The 27,118-nt window shown below is 39.6% G+C and overlaps 9 protein-coding genes across 14 annotated transcripts in view; 7 read left to right on the top strand and 2 right to left on the bottom strand.

Moving 5' to 3' along the window:
- Positions 1 to 636: 636 nt before the first annotated feature.
- On the bottom strand, positions 637 to 2,723 carry Lost (lost). Its single transcript, XM_064136288.1, has 4 exons — positions 2,558 to 2,723; positions 1,748 to 2,483; positions 1,375 to 1,630; positions 637 to 1,292 (listed from the first exon to the last, which is right to left on the bottom strand). Exons 1-4 carry the CDS (start codon positions 2,574 to 2,576, stop codon positions 912 to 914), a joined length of 1,392 nt encoding a protein of 463 aa, XP_063992358.1. The 5' UTR covers positions 2,577 to 2,723; the 3' UTR covers positions 637 to 911.
- A 122-nt stretch (positions 2,724 to 2,845) lies between these two features.
- On the top strand, positions 2,846 to 4,171 carry LOC135170487 (mitochondrial inner membrane protease subunit 1). Its single transcript, XM_064136338.1, has 3 exons — positions 2,846 to 3,295; positions 3,525 to 3,722; positions 3,887 to 4,171. Exons 1-3 carry the CDS (start codon positions 3,191 to 3,193, stop codon positions 4,052 to 4,054), a joined length of 471 nt encoding a protein of 156 aa, XP_063992408.1. The 5' UTR covers positions 2,846 to 3,190; the 3' UTR covers positions 4,055 to 4,171.
- Positions 4,172 to 4,288: 117 nt separating this feature from the next.
- On the top strand, positions 4,289 to 8,933 carry LOC135170458 (beta-1,4-mannosyltransferase egh). Of its 4 annotated transcripts, none has more exons than XM_064136296.1 (3): positions 4,289 to 4,399; positions 5,168 to 5,973; positions 6,105 to 8,933. In XM_064136296.1, the coding sequence occupies exons 2-3, from the start codon at positions 5,176 to 5,178 to the stop codon at positions 6,675 to 6,677; spliced, it is 1,371 nt and encodes a 456-aa protein (XP_063992366.1). In that variant the 5' UTR covers positions 4,289 to 4,399; positions 5,168 to 5,175; the 3' UTR covers positions 6,678 to 8,933. The 4 variants fall into 4 exon arrangements, with proteins under 4 accessions (XP_063992366.1, XP_063992367.1, XP_063992368.1 ...); XM_064136297.1 differs by lacking the exon at positions 4,289 to 4,399 and adding an exon at positions 4,445 to 4,668; XM_064136298.1 differs by lacking the exon at positions 4,289 to 4,399 and adding an exon at positions 4,445 to 4,773.
- A 4-nt stretch (positions 8,934 to 8,937) lies between these two features.
- Positions 8,938 to 27,118, bottom strand: part of LOC135170465 (protein bric-a-brac 1-like) — a 41,067-nt gene continuing 22,886 nt past the window's right edge. Inside the window, exons 2-6 of one of the 3 annotated variants that reach the window (XM_064136309.1) lie at positions 13,677 to 14,029; positions 10,875 to 10,958; positions 10,680 to 10,793; positions 10,132 to 10,521; positions 8,938 to 10,016 (exon numbers count right to left, since the gene is read on the bottom strand). In XM_064136309.1, the coding sequence (XP_063992379.1) occupies positions 9,363 to 10,016; positions 10,132 to 10,521; positions 10,680 to 10,793; positions 10,875 to 10,925 (1,209 nt within the window). In that variant the 5' untranslated portion in view covers positions 10,926 to 10,958; positions 13,677 to 14,029 and the 3' untranslated portion in view covers positions 8,938 to 9,362. Of the gene's footprint in view, positions 10,017 to 10,131; positions 10,522 to 10,679; positions 10,794 to 10,874; positions 10,959 to 11,130; positions 11,274 to 13,676; positions 14,030 to 27,118 lie in introns of those variants that run through there. The other 2 variants (XM_064136308.1, XM_064136310.1) reach the window with 2 other exon arrangements.
- LOC135170431 (nose resistant to fluoxetine protein 6-like) lies at positions 11,916 to 15,530 on the top strand. Its single transcript, XM_064136236.1, has 7 exons — positions 11,916 to 12,293; positions 12,628 to 12,976; positions 13,125 to 13,404; positions 13,689 to 13,849; positions 13,925 to 14,093; positions 14,380 to 14,579; positions 14,640 to 15,530. The coding sequence occupies exons 1-7, from the start codon at positions 11,960 to 11,962 to the stop codon at positions 15,271 to 15,273; spliced, it is 2,127 nt and encodes a 708-aa protein (XP_063992306.1). The 5' UTR covers positions 11,916 to 11,959; the 3' UTR covers positions 15,274 to 15,530.
- Positions 16,393 to 18,839, top strand: LOC135170441 (glucose dehydrogenase [FAD, quinone]-like). Its single transcript, XM_064136253.1, has 2 exons — positions 16,393 to 17,046; positions 17,255 to 18,839. The coding sequence occupies exons 1-2, from the start codon at positions 16,509 to 16,511 to the stop codon at positions 18,532 to 18,534; spliced, it is 1,818 nt and encodes a 605-aa protein (XP_063992323.1). The 5' UTR covers positions 16,393 to 16,508; the 3' UTR covers positions 18,535 to 18,839.
- On the top strand, positions 18,982 to 21,068 carry LOC135170439 (glucose dehydrogenase [FAD, quinone]-like). The gene is made up of 2 exons (XM_064136252.1): positions 18,982 to 19,541; positions 19,627 to 21,068. Exons 1-2 carry the CDS (start codon positions 19,004 to 19,006, stop codon positions 20,907 to 20,909), a joined length of 1,821 nt encoding a protein of 606 aa, XP_063992322.1. The 5' UTR covers positions 18,982 to 19,003; the 3' UTR covers positions 20,910 to 21,068.
- On the top strand, positions 21,197 to 23,272 carry LOC135170442 (glucose dehydrogenase [FAD, quinone]-like). The gene is made up of 2 exons (XM_064136254.1): positions 21,197 to 21,904; positions 22,052 to 23,272. The coding sequence occupies exons 1-2, from the start codon at positions 21,364 to 21,366 to the stop codon at positions 23,269 to 23,271; spliced, it is 1,761 nt and encodes a 586-aa protein (XP_063992324.1). The 5' UTR covers positions 21,197 to 21,363; the 3' UTR covers position 23,272.
- On the top strand, positions 23,368 to 26,866 carry LOC135170430 (nose resistant to fluoxetine protein 6-like). Its single transcript, XM_064136234.1, has 7 exons — positions 23,368 to 23,851; positions 24,043 to 24,391; positions 24,521 to 24,800; positions 25,003 to 25,163; positions 25,251 to 25,419; positions 25,757 to 25,953; positions 26,097 to 26,866. The coding sequence occupies exons 1-7, from the start codon at positions 23,530 to 23,532 to the stop codon at positions 26,749 to 26,751; spliced, it is 2,133 nt and encodes a 710-aa protein (XP_063992304.1). The 5' UTR covers positions 23,368 to 23,529; the 3' UTR covers positions 26,752 to 26,866.

The following is a 27,118-nucleotide window of genomic DNA, read 5'->3' as shown; positions in this document are numbered from 1 at the left end:
CGAATAATTAAAATGACGAATGGCTGTTCGTAAATAAACTGATTGTTTTTGATAATGAAACGATAAAATCAAGTGGAGGCAAATGTTGAATGAAAGTATAAATGCTTTATTGCATTAAAACATAGAAAAGAGGAACAAAATAATGGAGGGATGGAGTATATGCGTTTTGTTATCACGTCGAGTGATTGCGTTAATTTTAAATCTTAAATATAAACTGTAATTACTCTACAGTAACACAAAATAACCATGTGTCACTCCTAATTGTGATAATGAAAAAATTACAATTTTTAAAACTAGAGGACAAACACATAATAATAACGCATGAGATAATGTATATGTTAATATCACAAAATACGGGTATTCGTCATTATCAAAATTCAATTTCGATAATTAATGAGGAACGACCGACAGCTGTTGGAATTGCCCGCAGTTACAATATATAAATTATATTTTATACACTGAGTTTATATAATCCTTTGAGAATTTTCAATTTTTAAGAGAGCAATATTTGTGTGAAAATATTTTTATTCCTCAAAAAATAGATTTCACAATATTTTAAAACTCTTTCTGTTATTAGTCTAATTAATTGAGCATTATAGCACGCTACGCATCGTCTTTTTTACTCTGATTGTGAAAATTAGGAAGAAATTAGACAAACGTCTTAGACGCCATAACATAAGCACCATAAGAAAATGTTTTTTCAAATAAATGTTATAGAAAAATTTTGGTATATTCTGAAGAGCTCAACCTCAAAATTATCACTCTGGGAAGACCCTGGTTATCAATAAGTCAAGCATGAATTGTCAGTCGTTTTATACGACTCTAGCATTCACCGAAGCAAAACTATGCGTGAAAAACTTGCTTAATCAACTGAAAAAAAAACTAAAAGGAAAAAAATGTTGAATTGACAGTTAAACGGCAGTAACGTCAGTTATTTCGATCCTAGTAATTGGTTTGGCAGGTTCAACGATAATATATTCACCATCAGCGTCTTTAGCTACACCACCAATGCGCAATTGTTGTAGATTAGCAACAATGGAGTCAACCTGGACAGGCTGATTTGGTCTGGAATTTTCATTTCTTAATTTACCGAAGTGGAGATAACAGAAGCCCCTGTGTCCACGCCACGTGATGTCCGTTGGCCTCACGCCGCGCTCTATCAGGGCATCTTTTAAATCACGAATTCTCACGTCTGATCCAATATTCGATAGCTTGAGGGAAAAATCAATGTTGGTTTTGAATCTGTAATTTCCCGGTTTACGACGCTGTGTCTTTTCTGGTTTATCATTGCTCTGGGAAAAAATAGACAATTTGTTAACAACAATAAAGCGGAATTAATCGATATCAATGAGTTTTGTTTGGGGAGAGATTCACCTCGTTCTCCGGGGAATCGGGTTTTTCAATATTTTTGGGCATTGCGCGACGTTTCCTCACTGGCAGACTCTTGCCCTCCTCGTTCTCCCGGTTCTTCTGATCGCTTTGCTCCTTGTCAGGGTTCCCTCGGTTGTCCTCGATTGGTGATTTCGACCGTCTCTTGTCTTGCATTTTTCGGGGAGCATTTCGAGCAAATCGCACTCGTTTCGGAATTTTTTTCGCCTCGTCTGGCTGCAGACTTACAATCTTCCCTTCCCTGTTTATGGAGAGTATTCAATTAGTTGAGACTTGAGACTTTCTCAGGACAAGAAATATTGTATCTTCATCTAAAGACATTTAAACTCCAATAAATCTCGCCCCCTAACTCACTTACTTCTCATCCAACCCCTTAAGCTGCTGTAAAATTCGTATCGACTTGATCCTCCTCATCGTAAGTAGATCCCAAAAAATGCCTTCAGGTTTCCTGAGTCTCTCTGTCACATAAATCGTCTGCGTGGGTGTGATGATGATGTCCACCGGTACATCATGCTTCTCAAACAATCTCACTGGTAGTTCATCGACGACCTGGCAATCGTGAACAGTCGTGACAACAACCGTGTTCTCATCAACAGCCCCCATCCTCATCATTATAGCAAACTCTAGATCAGCAAAGCCCTGGCCCTTTCCAATCCTATGCCCCAAACGACTGACACAGACCGCACCCATCACCACCAGGTCCACCTTGATGCCAGCATCGACAACCAGAGGCTTTCCATGCTTCGCCAATTCCCTCCTTGACGTGAAGGACTTGATGTCAACTCCCTCTTTGTCCTCAGGAGGAGTGACATGCAGCAATCCTGTCGTGAGTCTTGGGATGGGAATGACAATCTCCTTTCCTGCCTCCAGTGCCATCAGTTTGACAGGCTCCTGGGGTTTGTCTGGATTCAACTTAATGATTTTAGCTCTCTTGAATTCCTCCAGCTCCCCCAAACGTTTTGCTGCCTCCAGGGCACCCTTGAAGTTCGGAATAGTTGGACCTCGTCGATTGTACATTGGGTTATTCACGTAATCCTTTTCATTCATACTCTGTCGCATCGTACGCCGAAATGACTGTTTAGTCTCCACATCAGCTGTGAAAATTGTCAGATACCTTTAGCGAGGGTCCAATATCCTCGGATAATGTCTAGCTCAGGTGGATACTTACATTTCTCCTCGTCAGCCATGATTTATTAAGTCACTTCTCACTATTGTAACTCGCAACTGGAAGAATATTCGTCTATTCTTCGACTCTGTTTTTCCTCACTTATGCAGGATTATGTGGGATTTTGGGCACACGGCGGCCATTGTGGAACAATGAACATTCCCTAGGAGAGGGCGTAGGGGAAGCACAAGCGACAGTTACTAGTTCCTGTCGGTACGACAGGCATTTCCGCGGAGTACGAGGAATTCAATTCCTGGGAACGATTTACGATGTTTCATTTACATTTATATGTAGTATATACTACGTTTCAGTGGTTTTGGCGAAGTATATAGACTACAGCAGAGGCTGACGCCCCATATTAAAAAATCTCTAGTCCAATCGAGACCCCCAGGAACTCTCCAGTTTAGTGAGTTTATTTTATACTCTATGGCGGTGATTTTTACTTGATTTATTTGCGTGTGTCAGTGACGAAAAGCATCGAATTTCGAAATCATCTTTAAATGATCGTCGACTGGGACGAAAATACGTGGGTTTCGTGTGTTGGGGGGTGAATATTATGCAGCAAAAGGGAGGGGGAGGACATTGTTGACGGTGGAAGTCAGTGACGAAGTGACGGACTGCCTTCGAGGAATAGTTATGGTTAAACCATATGTTGGAAAGCTGCTGAGTGCTGTCGGAACACTGGCTCAGTACACATGCATCACCCACTGTGTTTTTGAGTACATCGGGGATTTTATTGTGGTGAGTCAGGAAGTCTAGACCATTTTCAAGGATACAACTGTCAAAAGCTAGAGGTTAGGAATTTTGAATAATAGAGGGAACATTACGAGGGCGACATCTGAGTCGGTTTCGTAATTTTTTTTCGGTCGGTAAGAGGCAGTTGGATAATAATTTAAACCCACGATTTATTAAAATTGTTCATGTATTTACGCACATTACTTATTTGTTTTGATTTTAATTTATTTTTCAGTGTACAGGGCCGTCAATGGAACCGACAATCTACAGCAAAGATATTCTCTTTACTGAGCACATTACCCCACGTCTTTTAAAATTAAAAAAAGGTGATATTGTGATAGCAAAATGCCCATCGAACCCTCGCCAGCATATTTGCAAGAGGATTAAAGCAGTGGAGGGTGAGAGGGTTCGATACGGTTTCACAACATACCTAGTAAGTCCCCAAACCAATTACCTGCTCTAAGTACTAAAATCAAATGAAATTCGATGTCACATTCAATTATTGAATCCTTCTGGAAAAAAAATTTGTTTTTTTCTCAATAGCTTTTTTCCCTCATTCAAAATTCAAGTAAAAAATATTTCTTCATTTCTCTGAAGATTCCAGAGGGTCATATATGGCTGGAAGGTGATAATAGCAGTAATTCAGCGGATTCCAGGCAGTATGGACCGGTTCCACAAGGACTAGTACGCGCTCGAGCCATCTGCAAGGTCTGGCCACCCCACGATATCACATTACTCACCACAAAGTGCGTCAATCCCGATTGACGTTATAGACAGAATAATATTGCGTATAAAAATCAAAATTTTCGGTTAACAAAATGTACATATTGTGATCAATTTCGGTAATTATCCGTTGAAACTTAATAAAATGGTTATCATTAATTGAACTGATAATTATTCACTCCTGTTCTCTTATTAAAAAAATACGAGGTAATACCGACATTTGTATAGTCCCTATTTTACCGCCAAAAAATTCACCCTTCAGTTCACGCGCCACCGCTGCGACAACTCTAGTCAAGTACGCGATTGCGAGAGATTGTAATCTCCGGAGGGAGACGCCGCAAAAGGGATCGAGGAGTGTGCCCCAGGGAGATTTCGTGTTCCTACCTGGTAAATAAATAAATAATTTCACTCATAAATAATCGACTCAAGAGCTCCTCACACCCTGACGAAGATTTTCTCTTGTAAATTGAATAACTGACACTTCACGTAAAATCGTATCACTGCCACCTTCGCGGTCTTCTTGACATGTCAAGTCCGTGATCGAGGGAAACTAACGAAAACACAAATAGAAAATGAACGTCAACTTTGGCCCATTTCATTTGATTTTTACGTAATGGTTCAGTGTGCATCGATTGACCTTCGCAAGTGATTCTCTGGTGTGTAGTGAGATTTACTCCGATGTTTGTGATCAACCCTCAAACATTGAAAAAATTCAATTGATGGTTGCAAGAGTCCTTAGGCGTTGTATCATCACGTGGGAGGTCACAAATGATTTTTTATTTTGTTTGATTGCTTCTGGAGGTGTGTTGTTATTGTGCTCTGAATTACTCGGAGATGAGTCAGTGGAAATTATCGGTGATTTGTCGTGCCAGAATGCTGAAGAAATCGTAAACTCCTTTTGGAGGGGTACACTGACAGCAAAAGTCATAATTATTTATCACAAGTCATAATTTTTTATTTTGTTAGGTGCTATCTAAGAAATGAAAAAAGTCTGCTCTAGAGTCGAGGACACGTTAACACCTCAACGCAGTCCTGTAGTTGATTGATTTTCTTATTAAATAATTAATTAATATTGTCTAGTATAGGATGGTACTGGCTCCTCGTTTGCTAGTGAATAGAATCATCAAAATGCATTGAATTTGTTTTAATCCACAGGAAGCATAATGCCAAGTAGCATAGCCAGGCACCTCTCCCACTGTTGTCTCCTGGCAACGGTAATCATTATTTTCGAGTACACATCTGGTGCGCTCTTCAACGAGGACAGGCCAGAGCTGAATCCCTGGACAGACTACGGTATCCTCGGTGCAGCACTCCTCTACTTACTTCGCGTCCTGACATTCCTCTCCTTTCCCCAAGTTCTGTTCAACTTCTTCGGCTTCACAATCTACAACGCATTCCCCGACAAAGTTGTCCTCAAGGGTTCGCCCCTCCTCGCTCCCTTCATCTGCATTCGTGTAGTCACTCGTGGGGATTATCCCCAACTGGTGAAGACAAATGTCCGGAGGAATCTCAATAAATGCACCGAGGCAGGACTCGAGAATTTTCAAATCGAAGTTGTGAGTGATAAAGCCATTGGTTTAAGCCCTCACAGGAGGATAAGGGAGGTTGTCGTGCCCTTGAATTACAGAACGAGCAGTGGTGCACTGTTCAAAGCTCGTGCCCTTCAGTACTGCCTCGAGAACAGTGTCAATGAACTCGCTGATCATGACTGGATTGTTCATCTGGATGAGGAGACGTTGTTGACTGAGAATTCGGTGAGGGGCATTTTGAATTTTGTCCTCGATGGGAAACACCAGTTTGGACAGGGGCTCATCACCTACGCCAACGAGGATGTTGTCAACTGGATTACGACACTTGCTGATAGCTTTAGGGTCGCTGATGATATGGGAAAACTCAGGCTGCAGTTCACTATGTTCCATAAACCATTGTTCAGTATGAAGGGATCATTTGTCGTCACTCAGGTATTTTTATATTTAATAAGACTTCTATTCCTTTCGTGAGCTTCACATTCATTTCTTGAGTTACTGCTAAATTAATCTAATTGCGAACACTGGAATGCAAAATGAAGGGACCAATGGAATAATCCTTTCAGATGGCAGCAGAGCGTCAAGTGTCCTTCGACAACGGTCTTGACGGTTCTGTCGCGGAGGACTGCTTCTTCGCGATGAAGGCCTTCACCATGGGCTACAGCTTTAACTTCATAGAAGGGGAGATGTGGGAGAAAAGTCCCTTCACCCTCTGGGATTTTGTTCAACAAAGAAAACGTTGGCTCCAGGGAATTCTTCTGGTAGTTCACTCCAAGGTAATTCCTCTGAAGAAAAAGCTACTCCTCGCAATCTCGTGTTACTCCTGGGTGACACTGCCCCTGTCAACATCCAACATCATCCTCGCAGGTCTCTGTCCCATATCGTGTCCACAGTTTATCGATGTTCTGTGTGCATTCATCGGTGCAGTGAGCATATACATGTATATATTTGGCGTCATAAAATCATTTTCATTGTACCGTTTTGGTATTTCGCGGTATATTCTCTGCATCGGTGGTGCACTTGCAACAATTCCCTTCAATTTAATCATCGAAAATATCGCGGTCATCTGGGGAATATTCGGTAAAAAACACAAATTCTATGTCGTGAGTAAGGAGTTTAAACCACCGGTGACTGTCTAAGGATTTTCAACTCCTAGTAATAATTATGATTTCACTAGTTATAGGGATAAAATGATTCCATTGCACCCCTCGTACCTGTTTTTATTCAGAGTTGAGTCGAAATAATGAAAGTGATGAGTGAAAAGGTGAAGTTGTGGAATCACACGAGTCAATATCATGTTCTGATTTCATAATCGAACATCGTCCTCCATTGGGTTTTCTATTTTTGCGCAGCCCTAGAGTCTCCAAAAATCATAAATCCAATCGTATCTGTGGTATATTTCGGATTATGAAGATGAAATAACAATCGGGGGCGACATAACAAAAAGTTTTTGGGAAAATTAACTGTCTTGTCTGGATTGTACAATACTTTGAATTGACTTGTGCCATTTGACGACTTCATCGCTGAACTTTGTGGAACATTCTGTACAAATTTTTTAAGGATTATCGACAATCTCAAATGAGGAATCAAAATAATCATAGAGTGCATTATTTTTTTTTAAGTGGAATATTTTCCAAGGGAATCGTTGCAGTACGTACGTTACGCACTTTGTGTTTATATTAGGGTTTTAAAACATAACTTTGACAATTATGTCATTTGTTGAGGAGAGATCGTCAGTATATTTTTTAATTGAGTTCAGGATATCCATGGAGGGAGTGCACATGATTCAGGACGACTTTCGAAATTTATTGATTGGCACTTCAATGAATATTCGTGGGTGAGAAAACTGAATCACTTGAGATTAGAGACATATCAGGGGGGGGGGGGTTTAAAGAGATGATGGAATTACTTTTTCTTGAGTGAATGGATGGAAAAAATGGAAAAAGTGCAATGCACTCAGAGACGTCGTTGTAAAATCTCTCTCTGGGAATTATTGGACTAATAATCTATTTTTAAAAGCTCCACTGAGTGGTTACACTACGATCTTTCCTTAATACTGACAAAGCACAAGATCTGATCTTCTTTAGTCACAAAAAAGTGCACCTTTTCTTCTGAAATTCATAAGGCGTCTAGTCACGAATGTAATCTACAATCAACGAGAAAATTCTCAGTCTTTTATTAGACTACAATGTTGTCTTGACTTTGTGACTGTCTCATGTTATAATATTTCATAATTTTTATCACGTCGAATTTCATTTACGGTTGATACTAAGACTTCCAAGTATGTTTATTAATAATATGAAAAATTCTGTCGATTATTTAAGTTGTGTAAATCGAGATTATACGAGACATAATCTGCGCGTGAATTTATAGATTAGAGAAACGAAAGGAATGCGAGACAAATTTGACATTTTAATTAATTTAAAATCGAAAACAATTTTTTCCTAGTTGTTTCTTTCCATTTTCTTCTGGGCAAGTGAGTTTCAATTATTTCCGAAATAATCTGCATATTTTCTTCGATTTAACTATTTATACCGATTTGCTACCGATTTATGTCTTCTGAGAGAATTTTTACAAAAAAATCATTTACACAGCTAGAATTAATGGTTAGAGCTGCCTAATTCCGAAGTACTTAACAATTAAGTTCTTCTTTAGGAATGCGAATATTGAAAATGTTCTACCAAAGCCTTAGTGTAAATACGTTCACTCTAAAATGACAAAAAATGTAATCTCGTTTCAAATATCAAAGATACTTGTTGATAGCATTAATTATACATTTGATTGAGAGATTTTTGAATGCTTAATTAACGAGACATTAGCAACTGTGAGATCTGTCCATAATATTAGTGTAAATTTCTCACAAAATTTGAAGAAAAAATCACTCGCATATGCATAATGAAGAAATGCATAATTCTCGGTGATATTTTACCTTCTCAATTTTGTAAAGCAAATTAAAAGATCTCTCGCACCAATCCGTAATACTTTTTAATTATTAATCATGCTCCGATGAATCTCTGATTTGATACTCTAAAATAATTTTTGATAGGTTAAAAATATAATTTAAGTTATCAGGCGCAGCAATTAGCTCTGCGATAATTTCACTACAAAAATCGCAATCGGATTCATAGTTATATCAACATCCAATGGTAAGAGATGATAAGGCTGCCCTGAATAACGTAACTTTATCAAATTTTTCATTGCCAGTTCTAGGCCTAATTTTATAGGCTTTTGCGATAATTTCAATGCCTGCGGCAGTTCCTTTACCGTTTTTAAGAATGTTAATAATCAATTTTTATTAACGGAATGTTAATTCTCGAGATGAGAGTCGTCAGCGAATTGTCATTAAAAACCATTGAATAATGTTGATGAATAAAAAAATTTTCCTCATAACACAACTGATTTTTCATTCATAACTTTCCACTTTATAAACAATACTTTTCAGGGTTTCAGTTTTGTTGAGCAACATCAATCATATTTTAGTTCAAAACATTTACATAGGACATATATAATATATATATTGATTTTTTTATCAATTTTCAATTTGTTCAGTAAAATTATTGTGTCAGTAGCATCTGGCCTCTTGAGCCCATTCACAAATGAAATAATACTCATAGATCCATTGACATTTGTTCCAACAATGAACGATTTATCATTAACAGTAGAATCATAAATAAAAACAACTTTTAATAAACGATAAATTGCAAACGCAACAAGTATGAAAAATATATAAACTCCGTATAAACCAATTGACATTAAGAGGTCAAAAATATAAAGCAGTACGCAATGTTTATTGCTTATCACCTTCAATTATAAAATTAGTTAATTCAAGCGAAGAAAACTCCCTCGTCACAGTGAACCTCCGGAATGTCCTTGAAGTAAATTTTTCTCTCATTGTAATGACTTTTCCCCTCTGATTGAGGATAAGTATCACTTTCATTCATATGAACCTGACTGAATGTAAGAGGATCGGCGTCGTAGGTCCCCTTGCCACTGGGTGGAAGACATCTGGTCAGCATCAGATCATTCTTCATGTTTTTTCTCATTCTCGCAACCTTGGGGCTATAAAAGTACCCCGGGTACTTCCTCTTGTGCTCCTCGTCGACCTTCTTGGCGAGGGCATAGTACGAGTCTTTGGTTTCGTTGGTCAAGTCCTTCCACATAGCCCCGAGCCTCACGGAAATTGCGGTGTTACTTTCTCGAGGATTTTCACTAGCCAGTCTTCGTCGCCACTCGTTGGCGAAGATCATGAAGGCATTCGGCGGCCGACGAATCTTTTCCGGGCCATTTTCGCCGTAAATTACAGTCTGTCGTTCTCGGGATTTCAGTTTAGTGTTAACTTGTTTTTTTTTTCGTTCCTCGTTGGGGGCTCTGGGAAGTCTGATTGCTGGGGGAACGGGCTCTGGGGTTGTGGGGGCTTTCTCTGGCTCCAGGGAGATCGTCTGGTAACTGGTGAATGTTGTCTCCTTTGCCATTTCATTCTAAAATTAAGGGGACGAGAGTTGAACTATTTGTAAAAATCAATTCTCCTTTTAATTGCTTTTAGTAAATCAGCAGAAGGAAATATTAAATTAATTTGGAGAACATTGAACGGACCACTGTGTGAGACATTTTCCGACGTTTCTTCGGTCGATTCTTCTCGATTTCTTCATCAACATCATTTTCCTGCAATTTAGAATTTGGATTAATTGCCTTGGGTCGTTTCAGATCGTGTCTCGAGGCAGGAGAATCGAGTTTTGTATCTGATTTCAGGTCTTCTGGCTTGTCACTTCCCCTACTCTTCCTGTCCCTCACGTTACATAAGCCCTTGACCTGGAGGGCCTCAGCAATGCTCAGTAGGTCAGTCAATTCACTCTCTTCGACTCTGATTTCTCCATTGTACATAAATTCAATCATAGACTGTAGGTCCTCGTACTTGACGCCATTTAAAATAATGACTGGGTGTTTTGACGAATGATTTTCAAATAACTCCTGAAGTAAAAGAAACTTAATACTCAGTATTAATTTAATTAAATTCGCCAGATACTCGGAATAATAATGTGTAAATGACGCAATGGATTGACACCGTATCAGGATTTTCAAAATGTTTTTTTTTTGTAATCTAGAATTATCTTGTAAATTTCGAAATCCTTTGATGAAAATACCTGAAAATATGGACTGCATGCTGACAAAATAATTTTATGCGCCTTGATAAATCGTCCTTCGCAGGATAACGTTACGTCAACGAGAGATTCTGATGACAAATGCTCTCCAAACACCTGAACGATGAACGAAAAAAAATGTTGACTGAAGAAATTCGATTTACGAGTGTTATTTATGGAAATAAAAAAATCCTTAACCTGGAGAATGTTGGTAATGTGATTATTCCAACGCAGGTTGAACTGCCCCATGTCGATAAACTCTTGTGTCAATGATTTCAGGATCTGTTCATTAAAAAATAATGGCATTGAGCAGGTGAGATAAGAACCAAAACATAAATACATTGTCAGGCGCACGATGACATGCCGAACAATGCCGCAAGATCTGCCGGATTTATCGGCCGGAATTAATCTCCATTACCGGAGATCTTGATGATTAATTAACTTGACGACTTACCTTGGCGACTTCTAAATTTCTTGGATTTAATCGATGTGTGTTGTCAGCCAATAAGTTTGTTGTTCGATAATGAAATAAACTAATCGTTATTCATTTTTTTCATTCGCTAACAATTTGATGGCGCGCCACCGCGCGGCGCCCGCGAACATTTGAAAAGGTAGAATTCGGATTCGAATTGATTTGGTTAATTTTTGGATACTAGTGACATCAGTAGTATTTTTCGCTGTTATATTAGTTAATATACATACTTAATGGTACATAAGTACATAACTTAATGGTATATGCATTTAAATTGTGGTCGGAAGCTTTCGCAAAAGCTACAAAATCCCACCGGTGAATAATTCAGTTATTCAGTTCAGAAAATTAATTACTATTTTTTTAATGATTAATGAAGTTAATGAGCATAATATGCGTGAATATAAGAGGATAGATAACACAAAAACTAAAACTAAAACTTTCTGTAGCACAAGTTCGCAATTTTTATCAAAAAAAAATTTCCAGTTGAGAATTTTTTGCTTCCAATTGTTGCTATTTATGATTTTGATAAGTTCAGAATTTATCTTGTAGAAATGATTGGGATTATTTGCTGTAACTAATTATTTGATAATCCAGTTTCATTTTTTTTCATTAACAAACACAAAACTTCAAACTTTGTAAATCAATTGAACCTTGGATTCAATGATTAAAAGGTATTACGATCGATAAAATTACGAGTGTCAATGACTCTGTCCCGCATTGTATCATTATCTAAATCATATTCGCGAGTCTATTATCAGGCATTCATTATATTTAAGATTAATTGGTGAGACGATCAACACTTCACCCGAAAATGTACTCGCGAGTGGCTGTGCAACTTCCCCTATTTTTCGCCCTCAAAATTTTGGTTTTCGGTTCAATCGCGGGACAAGTGCGGCCCAGTAATGGCAGTGACAATGTCACTTCTGTAATAAATAATATAATAAACTGGAATAGTGTGATAAATAATTCCCCCTCGGCAGTGATTGACCTAATTCGGGAATTTCAACCGGATCGCGTCATTCAAAAATACGTGCAAACGAGTTTGGGTCAAGATATTCCACGTGATGTGGAGAATTCGACATGTGATGCGCAATTACAGATATTCGTCTCGGGATTATTAAATTTCGAGACGTGGGCGTTGAAAAGTAAGAACGTTCCTCAATGGAAATAATTAATTTTTTGCGCGGGAAAGTAATTGGTAAAATTTTGTTCTCATTTAGCGGATCCGAGAGATTTGTTTTTGTCGATTGAAAGTTCATGTTATTAAAATAAATATTCTGTCAATTTCTCCAGAAATTCGCGAAAAATTTCCCATTCAACTCAATCAAATTAAATAAATAACAAAAAAATCAGTAGAATCTTCAGTCAAGACAATTTTTTAATTAATTAGTTGGCCCTTTTTTCCTCATGTTATCGCCTAAGAATTTTTCCCATAAATTTCTCTCCATGTGATAAATAAAAGAAAATTCAATTTTTCAGTGTTCGATTCCTCGTCGAAAATTCCTTCAGGAATTTTGTTCGGTAACAATCAGGACCTGGGTGTCTACGACGAGTGTCTGTCCATCGAAATTGCAAAGGAAACGGAACTGATTCGCGGACGTCACTGCATGTACTTATTATCAGTGACTTCACCGAGCTGGCCGATGCCAGTCTTCACGACATTATCAATTTGCGTGCCCTCAGCATGTGATGCCCAGCACCTGATGACGATATTACAGAACGCAAGTGATGCGGCATCAGATCAGCTTCCATTCGCCATTACGACGGGGAGGGTGACGTGTTCGGCCGTCGATCCGCCGCCGTTCGAAGTCGGCGAGATTCTCACGATGTAAAATCATGAAAAAATGATATAATAAATTAAATGAGCAAAATTTTAACAACAATCTCGCGAATGGGAGTAAAAAATGGAGGGAATTTCGAAAAACTCCAATTTTTTTCCTGAAAACCCTTTGAAGGACTAAAATTTTGAATTTCAGAACTTTTTTCGCAATCTTCATCTGCTTCCTCATTGGCTGCACCTTTTGCGATTTTTTGGTGAGGACCACCCTATCCGTAGACCGTGATAATATCATCAATGAGTTCTGCAGGTTCTCATTGTACACGAATTTAAAGCGAATATTGAGCACCAAAAAAACAGATGGAAATATAGCAGTGATCCCCGGATTGAGATTCTTCAGCATGTGTTGGGTGATTCTGGGTCATGAATATGCCCTGAAGATGCTGTCACCCACCATTAACATGGGAGACATCCCTAGTGTACGGTATCCCATAAATTCAAATTTAATCCAATAAAATATCCAGTGCTTGAAATTTTTTTTATCCCCCACTTCCCGGGTCCGAAACAAGGCATTGCCAACAGTGAGCCATTCCTCGCCAATTTCATTAGACATTTTCCCTAATTCTACTAGATATTTTCTCTCAAAATATTTTCTGAGCGCAAAAAAAATTCCTGTAATTGAAAATAGGCTCCAGATTTTATGGATTTCTTTTCAGAATTTTTTACACGGACATTTTATTCTGTACTTTACCAAATTTTCCAGTGGTTGCAGTCATGGGGGTCGATTTACATTGCCATAGCACCCTTCGCAGTGGACACATTTTTCACCCTCAGCGGCTTCCTCACATCCTATCTTTTCCTGAAGGAACTTGCAAAAGGTCGCAAGTTCAATCCCGTCATGTACTATCTCCACAGATACATTAGGTAAATTCTCGAGCGTAGGATCAACGAGAAAAGCATCTCCTCTAATTACGTCGCACTAATTTAATCACTTTCCAGATTAACACCCGCCTTCTTAGCCCTCATTCTGCTCACCATCTACATATTCCCGAGATGGGGGTCCGGTGCGTTGTGGGAAACCCTGATTGATGGACAGCAAAAAACCTGCAAAGAAAATTGGTGGCCCATGTTACTGTACGTCCACAACTACGTGAGCACTGGAATCCTGGTACGTTAAGATAAAAGCAGAATAACCAGTAAATTATTTCACACCAAATTTCCGTAAATTTCAGTAAAATTCTCATGTTATTCAGAGCTTTTGTAGCGTCCGAATGAATTTAATAAAATATTTTTCCTCACAAAATTCACATCTGGATCTTCAACTGAATAAAAAATCGAGTTATTCCAATTATATTCGTTCTGATAAATTAAAAGCTCCGAATTTTCATTCATAAATTCGTCTTGAAGTCTTGTCAGAAGAGTCTGTAATTGGCAGAATCATAATTGTTTATTAGGGCTGCCTGACCCACACATGGTACCTCGCAGTGGACATGCAATATTTCTGGATATCTCCACTGATCCTCTATCCCCTGGGGAAGAAACCAAAGATAGGACTGGCCATTCTGGTGGCGTTAATCGTAGCATCAATAATCTGTCCCGCAGTCATCGCAGCAGAGGACAAATACTCCGGAGCCCTGGCGCCATCATTCGTAGAGTGAGTTCATGTCAATCCTGACGACGATTAACAAATGCTAAAACATTATTTCTGTGGCAGTGTGGAGCACATCGAGAGCATGATGAAGGAGTTCTACATTGTCAGCCACACCAGAGCAGGTCCTTGGCTGCTGGGTGTCCTATTGGGCTTCATTCTCTCCAAACACAGACACTTTCGATTTTCCCTGATGAGAGTTGGCTGGATATCGGCCGTTCTGGCATTTGCGTTCATATTTTTCACGTACAGAATTTTTCAACAAGACGGGTACAAGTGGAAGGCCCCGTGGGAAATATTTTATACTGCGGTAGCACGACACATCTGGGCCTTTGGGGTTTGCTGGATCGTCTATGCTTCTGTACTAGGATACGCTGGAATTGTTGGAAAAATTTTATCTCTCCCGATTTTCATGCCCTTCGGCAGAATATCGTACTCCGTATATCTGATACATTTTATGATTCAAATGATGAGGGTTGGAGCTACCAGGACACCCCTGTACTTCACAGACGGTGGAATTATTTATTCTTTTTTGGGTCAATACATTGTCTGTACTCTCGGTGGACTTCTTCTTAGTCTCATCTTTGAGTCGCCGTTCGTGGCTCTCGAGAAGATCATCTTCGGGGGGAAACGCAGGCCTAAACAACAGGAATCATCGAAGGGGATTCATAATGGGGGATACAAAGGGGATAATAGCTAGTCAGGAGATCAGGACGACGATTTTTAGATCGAGGGATGTGAAAAATAATAAGTGGAATAGAAAATAAAATTTTTATTCGGGCGGGAGATGATTTAATTATTCTCGATTAATTACGAAGATTGATCAAATGAGGTGGAAACTTGGAAATAAGTCAATCTCTGATTGTTTTTTAAATTGAATTTATTGATTATTGTACTTCAACAATTATGTCTCCCTCGCGGTATTTTTAATGTTTTTTATTAATAAATATTTTTATACCCAAGAAAACTGACTATTTTATTGTGTCGCAATTGCAAATTGGAGGACAAAATATTTGTCGGATTATTATTGTGATATAATAATATTAATAATGGGAGCAAGGCTTCTGTATCCCATTATTAATTTAATTAAATAGATAATCAATATATTATCACGAATCTCGAACCGATGGATTGAGAATTATCGTAAAATTAATTGATGACGGCGCAGAAAATGAGCTCCAGTACACTGAGAAACAATGAATATGCATATTCAGAGCATAAAAGAAAATCCGTCATGGAAATACTGCGCCCCATTTCAATCTCGATCAATAAATAAATGAGGAGAAAAATACTGCGAAAAAACATAAATATAAAAACTCAAAACTGAATTTTTTAAAATTGAGAAAGAGAGCGGCGAAGAAATGGGATTTTTATCTATTTTTTTATTGGAAAATATCGATAAATATTTGGGGGAAAACCCTCATATTGTTGGAAAATTTTAAGACCTTGAGAATCAAAAAATCGAATGAGTTCACGGTTTTGAATGGCTATCGCCTAAAAAATACAAAAATAGCGCATATCAACCGGACAAGAAAAAACAGTGACTAAGGAGATTTGTTTCAGATAAAGTCACACGTGTGAGAATCGCGTCACAGAATTTTTTCTCGAGTGTTTCGCTGATAGATAAGTGTCGCGACGAAGTGTGAATCACATTTCTCCGGTCACATGACACTGGAGACCTGTCTGAATAAGGAAAAACAATGAAATCATATGCACAACTGCAATTTGTTTATATTCCCTGTCAATAAAGACCGATAAAAAATGAATCGCATCACCTGTGTAACTAATTACGCGCCTACTTACTCAATAATGCCGCCACAGCCCAGCAATCGATAATTCATTATCGATCTCAATCACCGGTTCCTCTTCTCACTCTACTGAGGATGCAGACACTCGGACAGTGAAGTCCTTCTCCATCCTAACGTCCTCAGAGCAATGAAAGTGTCAATTCACGTCTTGCTGACTTCCCTGCTGATAGTGACATCATCCGCAAGGATACGTATCCTGGATCTTCTCAGGGATTATGGACTAGGAACTTCCTACAGAATCAAAACCGTTCCACTACCGCAACTCGATGAATACGACTTCATCGTCGTGGGTTCGGGTCCCGGTGGTGCTCCAGTGGCAAATCGCCTGTCAGAAAATAAAACCTGGAAGGTCCTACTTCTGGAAGCTGGTAAACCTGAAGGACTCTTCCATCAAGTACCCTTGCTGTCAGTTTCCTTTGTCAATACGGAATATGATTGGCAGTACAGAGGTCAACCGCAGAAGAACGCATGTCTAGGTATCATCGACCAGAAGTGTCCTTTTACCAAAGGAAAGGCATTGGGTGGCTCGAGCTCCATCAACAGCATGATTTACGCTAGAGGACATCAACTAGATTACGACTCGTGGGCCAAACGGGGAAATTACGGATGGTCATTTCAGGAAGTTCTTCCGTATTTCAGGAAAAGTGAACGGGCGACTCTTCGACGTACGTAACAATTTTTTTACCGGATAATTAAAATTTTGAGAATGAGAATTCAATAAAAATAAATCTGGATTTTACGATTGACAGAGAAGTCTATCATCCATACGAGCGACAGCTGACAGTTTTTTAATTAATTCATGATAAAAAATAATATTTAATAATTATTTAGTATTTATCAGTGTCTGATTGTCGATGTTTCCTCCTCCATCAGAGCCAGCGGATGCCCTCCACCGCGGTAGGACTGGATACTTGCGGGTACAAAATGTACCCTGGCACACGCCTCTGACAACAGCTTTTCTAAAATCCGGAAAGCAACTGGGATACAATATCATTGACTACAATGGACGACAAAGGGTTGGATTCTCCTATACTCAAGCGACGATGTCAGACGGTGCGAGATGCAGCGCTTCCCAGGCGTATCTCCAGGTCAATCGATCGAACTTGGATATTGTATCGGAGGCGAGAGTATCAAAGGTGTTGATTGACGACACTAATCGAGTCTATGGTGTGGAGTTCATCAGGAATAATAAGTCCTACCGGGTTCGAGCTTCCAAAGAGGTGATTCTGTCAGCTGGATCCATCGATACAGCCAAACTTCTGATGCTGTCTGGCATCGGGCCCAAGGATCATCTCCAGAGTTTGGGAATCAAAGTAGTCAAGGACGCTAAAGTTGGGTACAATCTCCAGGATCATGCAGCTTTCGCCGGATTGACGTTCTCAGTTAATCAAAGTGTGAGTTTGATTGCAAAAAATATACAGACACCACGAGCTGTCCTCCAATATGCCATCAAAGGTAGTGGGCCATATTCGACAGCTGCTGGTATAGAGGCTCTTGCATTTATTCGTACAAAATATGCAACTGACGCCCGACCAGATCTTGAACTGGCTTTTGGTGCTGGTGCATTCAATATGGATGATGGAACCTTCCGGAGGTCACGTCGTGTGAGTCAAAGAATGTATGATGCCATCTGGAAGCCCCTGGAGAATCAAGATGTCTGGGCGATCTGGCCAGCTGTTCAACTGCCTCGCAGTAAAGGACGAGTTAAATTGAACTCAACGAACATTGAAGACGATCCTATAATTGATGCCAACCTGTTGGATGATCCAAGTGATGTGGAAATTTTACTCGAAGGCATCAAGCTCTCAATAGAGATTTCTAAATCCAAAGCCTTCCAACGATACCACAGCCAGCTACATGAGGAAAAAATACCAGGATGTGAGTCATTCACATTCGCCTCAGACGATTACTGGAGATGTGGCATCCGACATTTGACAGTTACCTTCAATCATGAGATTGGAACTGCTAAAATGGGATCAGCTGGAGATTCTGATGCTGTTGTCGATCCTGAATTGCGAGTCTATGGAGTCAGTGGTCTGAGAGTCATTGATGCTTCCATAATTCCAGAGATACCGATAGGGCATTTGGCAGCAACTGTTTACATGATCGCGGAGAAGGGGGCTGACATGATTAGGCGCTCCTGGAGGGGCTGAGGATGTCCTCCCGAAGGTGAACGTATGAAAGATGATCCAAAATGTGTGAACATCCAATTATGAGGTCATGCAGCTACGTATATGTCTGCTATTGATGTACTTTGTGGAAATTGGTGTGACAATAATTGAAAACGAAGACAATAGCAATTATTATCCTTGATTGTTCCTTGGACAGGAGTCAGATTCGTTGTCGATTCGTTAGGACTGTAGTGAATCGAATGAGCGAATCAATTTCGCAGGTGGAATCTGTTTATGTTCAGCGTATCGCAGACATTTCATAAATAAAGAACAGTATTAAAAAAGCATTCGCTCATCTGTGTTTGTTTACCAGTCCATTAATCCACTAACTAATCTTTACACCACCTGCATCGGCCACATGTTGATGTAAAATCCTGTCGTCGATCGTATCCGAGGGTGTCGTACCCACAGATCATCTTCTCCTACTCTCGAGGAATTCATTTCCAGAAGAATGGGTGTGCAAGCTCAGACAGTCATCACATTACTGCTGATGATAAACTTATCAGGAGGAATTAAAATTCTGGATCTTCTCGCTGACTACGGACTCAGAACTACTTATGACATCAAAACCGAATCGTTACCAAGATTTTCGGAGTACGACTTCATCGTCGTTGGTTCTGGACCTGGTGGGTCTCCAGTGGCCAGTCGTTTGTCAGAGAACAACGACTGGAGGATCCTACTTCTGGAGGCGGGTAGACCGGAGGGGCTTCTACACCAGATACCGATGCTGGCGGGTTCTTTCATAAACTCTGAATACGATTGGCAATACAGGGTCGTGCCTCAGAAGAAGGCCTGCTTGGGGATAACAGATCGACGATGCACCTATCCAAAAGGTAAATCATTGGGTGGAACGAGCTCCATAAATAGTATGGGCTACTCTAGAGGACACAGACTCGATTACGATCATTGGGCGGAGCAAGGAAACTATGGTTGGTCCTATGATGATGTCCTACCATATTTCAAGAAAAGTGAGAAGGCCAGCCTCCGAGGTGAGTCGAATAATATACATCAGAACGTCAAACCAATTTCCAACATCATCATTCAGGCACATAACATCGATTTTTGGTGTTGTAGAATTAGTTGATGAGTCGTATCATGGAAAAAATGGGAATGTCCACGTGCAGAATGCTCCCTGGCGCACCCGTCTGGCCCAGGCTTTTTTACAATCAGGAAAACAACTGGGATATGATGTCATCGACTTCAATGGACGAGAGCAGGTTGGTTTTTCGTACAGCCAGCTGACAATGCTGAATGGTGCACGATGCAGTGCCTCCAAGGCATATCTGGAGATCAAACGATCTAACTTAGATATTGTACCCGAAGCAAGAGTATCAAGGGTACTAATTGATGATAATAATGAGGCTTATGGTGTGGAATTCGTAAAAAACAGAAAATCTTATCGGATCAGCGCTCGTAAAGAGGTCATTCTATCAGCTGGGGCCATCGAGACACCAAAACTCCTGGTGCTATCTGGAATCGGACCTGAAGAACATCTCCACGAATTGGGAATAAAAGTTGTCAAGAACACCAGAGTCGGATACAATCTCCACGATCATGTGGGCTTTGCTGGGCTTACATTTTTGGTGAATCAAAGTGTTACCTTAATTTCCAAAAAAATGCAAACACCAAAGTCTGTACTTCAGTACGCCATTCACGGAAGTGGACCATATTCGGTGGCTTCTCTGAACGAAGCAGTGGCATTGATTCGCACAAAATATGCAACCGATGCTCGACCGGATGTTGAATTGATGTTTCGAGCAGCGACTTTTAACGCAGATTCCGCTGGAAGTTCGGCACGAGCACGTCGTGTCATTCAGAACATCTTTGATACCGTTTGGAGACCGATTGTGGGTCAAGATGCTTTCACTATTTGGCCAGTCGCACAGTTTCCACGAAGTAACGGACGGATCAAATTGAAGTCAGCTAGTGTTGACGACGATCCAATCATCGATCCCAATCTTCTGGATGATGACAGGGATGTGGAGACTCTCGTTGAAGGTATTAAATTGGCGATTGAGATATCGAAATCGAAGGCCTTCAGTCCGTTTGGTACGAAACTCCATGATGTCAAGATTCCAGGATGTGAGGTATTAGAATTCGCTTCGGATGACTACTGGCGTTGTGCTATTCGACATCTAACGCTCGCTCTTAATCATGACATGGGTACTGCCAAAATGGGTCCCTCCTCTGATCCTGCTGCTGTGGTTGATCCTGAATTGAGAGTTCATGGAGTCAAAGGGTTGAGAGTCGTCGATGCTTCTGTTATTCCTGTGATGCCAGTGGGTCATTTGACAGCAACTGTCTATATGATCGCTGAGAAAGGTGCTGACATGATAAAAAAATCATGGCAGAGTTAGCAGTGGGACTGAAAAAGTAGAACACGTCGAGTTTCCTAGACAACTAGGACTGAAAGTGGGCTTCGTGCTTTTCTAATTAGCCAGTGATTTATGGGCATTATTGTTTCTCATTATGTACTCATTTATTCTGGAAAAATCAATAAACATCCGCTTCGATTATTTTTAGATTTCGGAAAAAAATACTCCCGCAAAAAAGCGAGAATTGTTTTCTGTGCTTTTATTGCTGCGATTTATTTACTTTCAACGAGTCGTTAACAAGCGCTAAAATAAAGAATAGCATGTAAAATGTGTAATAAGGAAAACATGCCAACTCAATTGTCCATCACTGCACTGATTTATTCAAACCCCAGCTGTATAACAAGTTCAGTTGACACTGACGGTCTCACACGTTTCCGAAAGTCAGTGAGGGACACCAGCAGTTCATTCCTACCTGAACTACATTTTTGTCTCCGCGATGGATGTGTTCATCGCGATATTATTCGCATTCGTCCAGATCATACATCAATCATCAGGAATTCATATCTTGGAACTTCTCGCTGATTATGGGCTCACAAATACTTATGGAATTCACACCAGATCATTACCAAGATCCACCGAATATGATTTTATTATCGTGGGCTCTGGGCCTGGTGGTTCTCCAGTGGCGAATCGTCTATCAGAACGAAAAGACTGGAAGGTCTTGCTGCTGGAGGCGGGCAAACCGGAGGGAATCTTACATCAGATACCAATGCTGTCAAGTTACTACGTCAACTCATCTGAATATGACTGGCAATACAGAATAGAACCCCAGAAGAACGCCAACTTAGGGAGATTAGACCGAAGAACTCCCTATCCAAAAGGTAAATCATTAGGTGGGTCCAGCTCCATAAACGGATTGGGTTATTCCAGAGGAAATGCGTTAGACTTCGACCGATGGGCTCAGCAGGGAAACTACGGTTGGTCATATGAACAAGTTCTTCCATACTTCAAGAAGAGTGAGAAAGCACAACTACGAGGTATGTAAAAAATTCCTGCTTCCGAATGAAAGCACTTCGATGCTTTCAATGCTCCCAAAAATTAAAGGCTATCGAGAGAGTTAAAAAACCAGGTCAATGAATTTAATTTAATTATCACTTATGGGTAATTGTTGTTCTGTCTCGTAGAACCTGTCGATGAAGATTATCACGGCCAAAGTGGATATTTACACGTGCAAAATGCTCCCAATCACAGCCCTCTTGCTGGAGCTTTTCTGGAAGCTGGAAAGGAAATAGGATACGACGTCACTGACCTCAATGGCCAGCACCAGATTGGGTTCTCCTACCACCACTTTACGATGCTGAATGGCACGCGATGCAGTGCCTCAACAGCATATCTACGAGTTAAACGTGATAACTTAGATATTGTAACCGAAGCCAGGGCTTCACGGATTCTGATAGACAGTGATAATCGCGTCTACGGGGTGGAGTTCGTGAAGAATAATAAATCCTACAGGATAAACATCAGTAAAGAAGTCATTTTGTCAGCTGGTGCGATAGAAACACCGAAGCTCTTGATGCTGTCCGGAGTAGGACCCAAAGAACATCTTCAGGGATTGGGGATTGAAGTGATAAAGAATGCTAAAGTTGGATACAATCTTCAGGATCATGTTGGTTTCGTCAGCCTGACGTTCCTGGTGAACCAGAGTGTCAGTTTAATTCCAAGGAACATACGAAAACCAAAATTTGTACTTCAATATGCCCTCGATGGAACTGGGCCTTATTCGATAAGCTCTGCCAGCGAAGCACTTGCATTTACTCGCACCAAATACGCAACTGATGATCGACCAGATCTTGAATTACTTTTTCGTGCAGCTTCAGCAGATCCTGTCATGAACAGAGATGCCTACTCCATAATTCCAGCGGTCCAAATCACTCGCAGTAAAGGACGATTGAAACTGAGGTCAATAAATTTTGAAGATCAGCCCATAATCGATCCTAATATTTTGGATGACAATCACGATGTGGATGTTCTCGTTGAAGGTATCAAACTTGCGATAGAGGTATCCAAGACAAAAGCTTTGCAACGATATGGGGGTCAGTTGTATGGTATGAGGATTCCTGGATGTGAGGAACTGACGTTTGGATCAGATGATTATTGGCGATGTGCAATTCGACATCTGGCGATATCCTTCAGTCATGAGATGGGCACTGCTAGAATGGGACCAAGCACGGACCCCGACGCCGTGGTTGATCCTGAGTTGAGGGTCTATGGAGTTAAGGGACTGAGGGTTATCGATGCATCGGTTATGCCGGACATACCGGTCGGTCATTTGGCAGCAACAATTTACATGATCGCGGAGAAAGGCGCTGATATGATAAAACAATCATGGCAGGTGCTACAATAACATGATAGATAATTTGATATTCATAATATACTAGATTTAATGAACTGGGTGCAGTAGATTCCGCGAGAGAAATCGAAGTAGATAATCGATTATAGTCAATTGATTGTTGTTCCTAGAATGCAATCATTACTCATCTGATTCTTGAATAAACTCTCGTATTGTTATCTATAATTTTTCTATCTGCAAACTGAATATCGAACTAATCACTGTGTCGAGTTCACAGAAGCATTCGTGATAAAGTTCTTCTCGCAGACGGTTATGCATCGACCGGGTTTTATTCTGTTGATTGAAATAGTGATTATTTCATCGATTCAATGTCAATTTCGAGGAAATTATGACGTTAATAAAATATCTGCCGAAGTGGTTGAACGACTTCAATCGAATAATTTGACTAATAATATTCCAGTGGATGTGGTTAATGTGATTCGCGAAGTTCGACCGGAGAACGTAATTAAAGCTAATGCAATAGGAAATTTAAATCGCACAGTTCAAGAATGGATCGTAAATGACACAAAATGTGACACACAATTTTCAATATTCGTTAATGGAGTTATGACTTCTGAACTGTGGGCCCTAAAAAGTATGAGTTATTCTATCATTCGATTTACTATTATTATTTAATTATAATTAATGTAATTTTCGTAATAAGAAGAAAAAAAAATATCTGCATCGAGTAATTACCAAACGTATTTTTTTTATAAAGAATTAGAATTTCATTTGCATTTGTATGATAAATATTTGATAATTATTAATGACAATCACTGTACGCAGTGGTGGATTCTTCTTCGAAAATTCCCTCAGGAAATTTGATCGGAAATATGAAAGATCTGGGTTTCTATGACGAATGTGTGTCGGTCGAGGTGACGAGAAACCAGGAAGTCATCCGGGGACGTCACTGCATGTACTCACTATCTATTAGAGTTCCAAACACAACCGTATCACTACGCTCCACAATGTCTATTTGCCTACCTGCAGCTTGTGATAGCGACCACGTGGGACAATTGGTCCAGAATGCAGTGAATGCTACATCGGGTTATCACGACTTTGAACTTGAACTTAAATCAGCAACATGCTCTGCTGTAGATCCTCCACCGTGGGAAAATGGTGACATTATTGCCATGTAAATATCTAAATGTCTAGGAAAGTATCGGGTCTAGTCATGGAATCGTAGATAATTGAAATCAGGTGTTCAGCCTCGTTATTCGACTCGTTCAGCCTCAATCGATGAAATGGATAATTTTTATTCCAGATCGATACTAACAATTTTTGTGGGATTTTTAATTTTCTGCACAATTTGCGATATTCTTCGAGTCAAGGAATGTCGTATCTTCGAGAATAATGTTATCAGTGAGTTATCGAAATTTTCGTTGTACACTAATGGCAAACGTGTACTGGATACAACTGTTCCACGGGGGACACTTCCAGCGATTCAGGGGATACGTTTTTTTAGCATGTGCTGGGTAATAATCGGTCATGAATATGTGACCCTCCCTTTGGGAGCTGTGACAAATATGGTCGATATCGGAGAGGTAAAATTTCATTGTCCACCCGGAGAGAAAAAAAATCAGTAGAAATTATCGTACCGTTTGGAAAAATTTTGGGAGTAATTTTCGCTGATCTTCCAAAGCTCCAATATCATCAGCAAAAGGGTAGGGTAATTTCTACTGATTTTTTCTGTCGACGCAACGTATCGTTTAGGGGATTTTTTATTTTTGTTATTAATGTTTTTAGTGGATTACTTCCTGGGGAGCTTTGTACATTCTCATCGCGCCTTTTGCCGTCGACACTTTTTTCGTACTCAGCGGCTTCCTGACGTCTTATCTCTTCCTCAAGGAAACTTCTGGGGGTCGGAAGTTTAACGTCATAATGTACTACGTGCACAGATACGTTCGGTAAATCATCGAGAGACGGAAAGTCATGATAAGAAGTAACATGACTTGAATATTTTTATATTCATAAGTTGAATATTTTGTTGACAGACTCACTCCAGCTCTAGGCGCACTTTTGCTGTTGACTATTTACGTTTTTCCACGAATAGGATCGGGTGCTTTGTGGGAGACAAGTGTCGTTACCCAGAGGCACTTGTGCTCGAAAAATTGGTGGCCAATGTTGCTTTATGTTCATAATTATGTCAATACTGATTACATGGTACATATGATTTTTAAAAAAATTTCGCACTCCAACGAAAATGCGGAAATTTGATCTTAATTGTGACTTATTTTGATGCGTGTTATTTAGTTATTTATTATGATTTATTCCAAAGATAAAAATAAGATTTGTTCCAAAGATAAATCGGGTAGATAAATAAATGAAATAAATAGTAGATAACAGCCAAAAGTAAATAAATTTATTGTGAAGTATCTCTGCGATAAATCACAATAAATATAGAATCGTAATGAAAATTGTTCATAAATCTTCGGGAAAATGTTCCTGAGATTATTTCAAAAAATCTTCCGTCGCATTACAAAATAGTTTTTTTTTTAAGTGGTGTCTCGGACACACGTGGTACCTGGCTGTGGATATGCAGTTTTTCTGGATATCTCCATTGATTTTGTATCCGATGGTTAAAAAATCTAAACTGGGCGTCATCATCCTTCTTGCATTTGTAATCGCATCGGTAATTACACCCGCTGTTATAGCCGCGGAAAACCAATTCTCAGGAAGTCTATTTACCCTTTCAAAGTACGTACCAATCACCATAAATATATAATAATTTCGGATTAAATCTAAAACCGTTTGCAATTTTTCTTTAAACAATCGTCCAAAGCGTCCGGCAGTTTTGAAGGGCAGAAGGGTGAGAAATTATATTTGTTTTATTTTTTCAGTTTACCAAAAATACAAGACACAATGCTGCACTTCTACGTAACAAGTTACACAAGAGCTGGCCCATGGCTGTTGGGCATCACCCTCGGTTGGGTTCTCTCAAAAAGGCAGTTTCCACCCCCCCAAAAATTGATGTACTGCGGTTGGATCTTAACGATTTTGATGTTCGCATTCGCATTTTTCACGTACAGAATTTTTCAAAGCCCTGGGTACGAGTGGAACCCCCCGTGGGAGGTGTTCTACGCGGCTTTGGGACGACACATCTGGGCCTTCAGCATTTGCTGGATAATTTATGCATCAGCACTGGGCTACGGTGGTGTTCTCAGTAAATTCCTGTCGCTACCGATCTTCATTCCCTTCGGCAGAATATCTTATTCTATTTATCTAGTGCATTTTATCTTATTGATCATGAAAATTGGTGCCATAAGAACCCCCACGTATTTCAGTGACTTCCGGATAATTTATACATTTTTTGGAGACTTTGTGATATGCACTTTTGGGGGATTTATTTTTAGTCTTTTGTTTGAATCCCCTTTTATGGTTATCGAGAAATTATTTTTTGGTAACAGACGTATTCACCAAAGACACGAGACGAAAGAGATATTTGAGGAGCGAGAAGTGTCTGCGAAAAATGATATCCAGAGAGAAATTATTTAAAAAAATTTCAGTGCTCGTAACTGAAATTTTTATTGTCTTTCAATATTGCCCTTCACCGGAGTTATTATAAAATGAATATATTTTTGTAAAAAAATAAAAAAATGTGTACAAAATGGTCTCATAGACATACATTATTTTTAATTCTAATAAATATATCCGCACGTCTATATTTATTTATCCCTTCCGTCGAATCATTAGCAGGCAATCTTCATTAGGTTTGAGTTATGCTAATTATATTTTTCTAAAATTACACTGATTTTTCAACCCAATGATTTGTGTTTAAAATATACTTCTGGGTTGGCTGAGGCCTTCGGGCAATGGCCAGTTACATCTGGTACCCAATTACGTTAAATATAAATATAATACA

The sequence above is a fragment of the Diachasmimorpha longicaudata genome, chromosome 17, assembly GCF_034640455.1.
Source record: "Diachasmimorpha longicaudata isolate KC_UGA_2023 chromosome 17, iyDiaLong2, whole genome shotgun sequence".
NCBI lineage: Eukaryota > Metazoa > Arthropoda > Insecta > Hymenoptera > Braconidae > Diachasmimorpha > Diachasmimorpha longicaudata.
The sequence above is the reverse complement of the archived record's forward strand: the minus strand, read 5'-3'. Positions and strand labels throughout refer to the sequence as shown.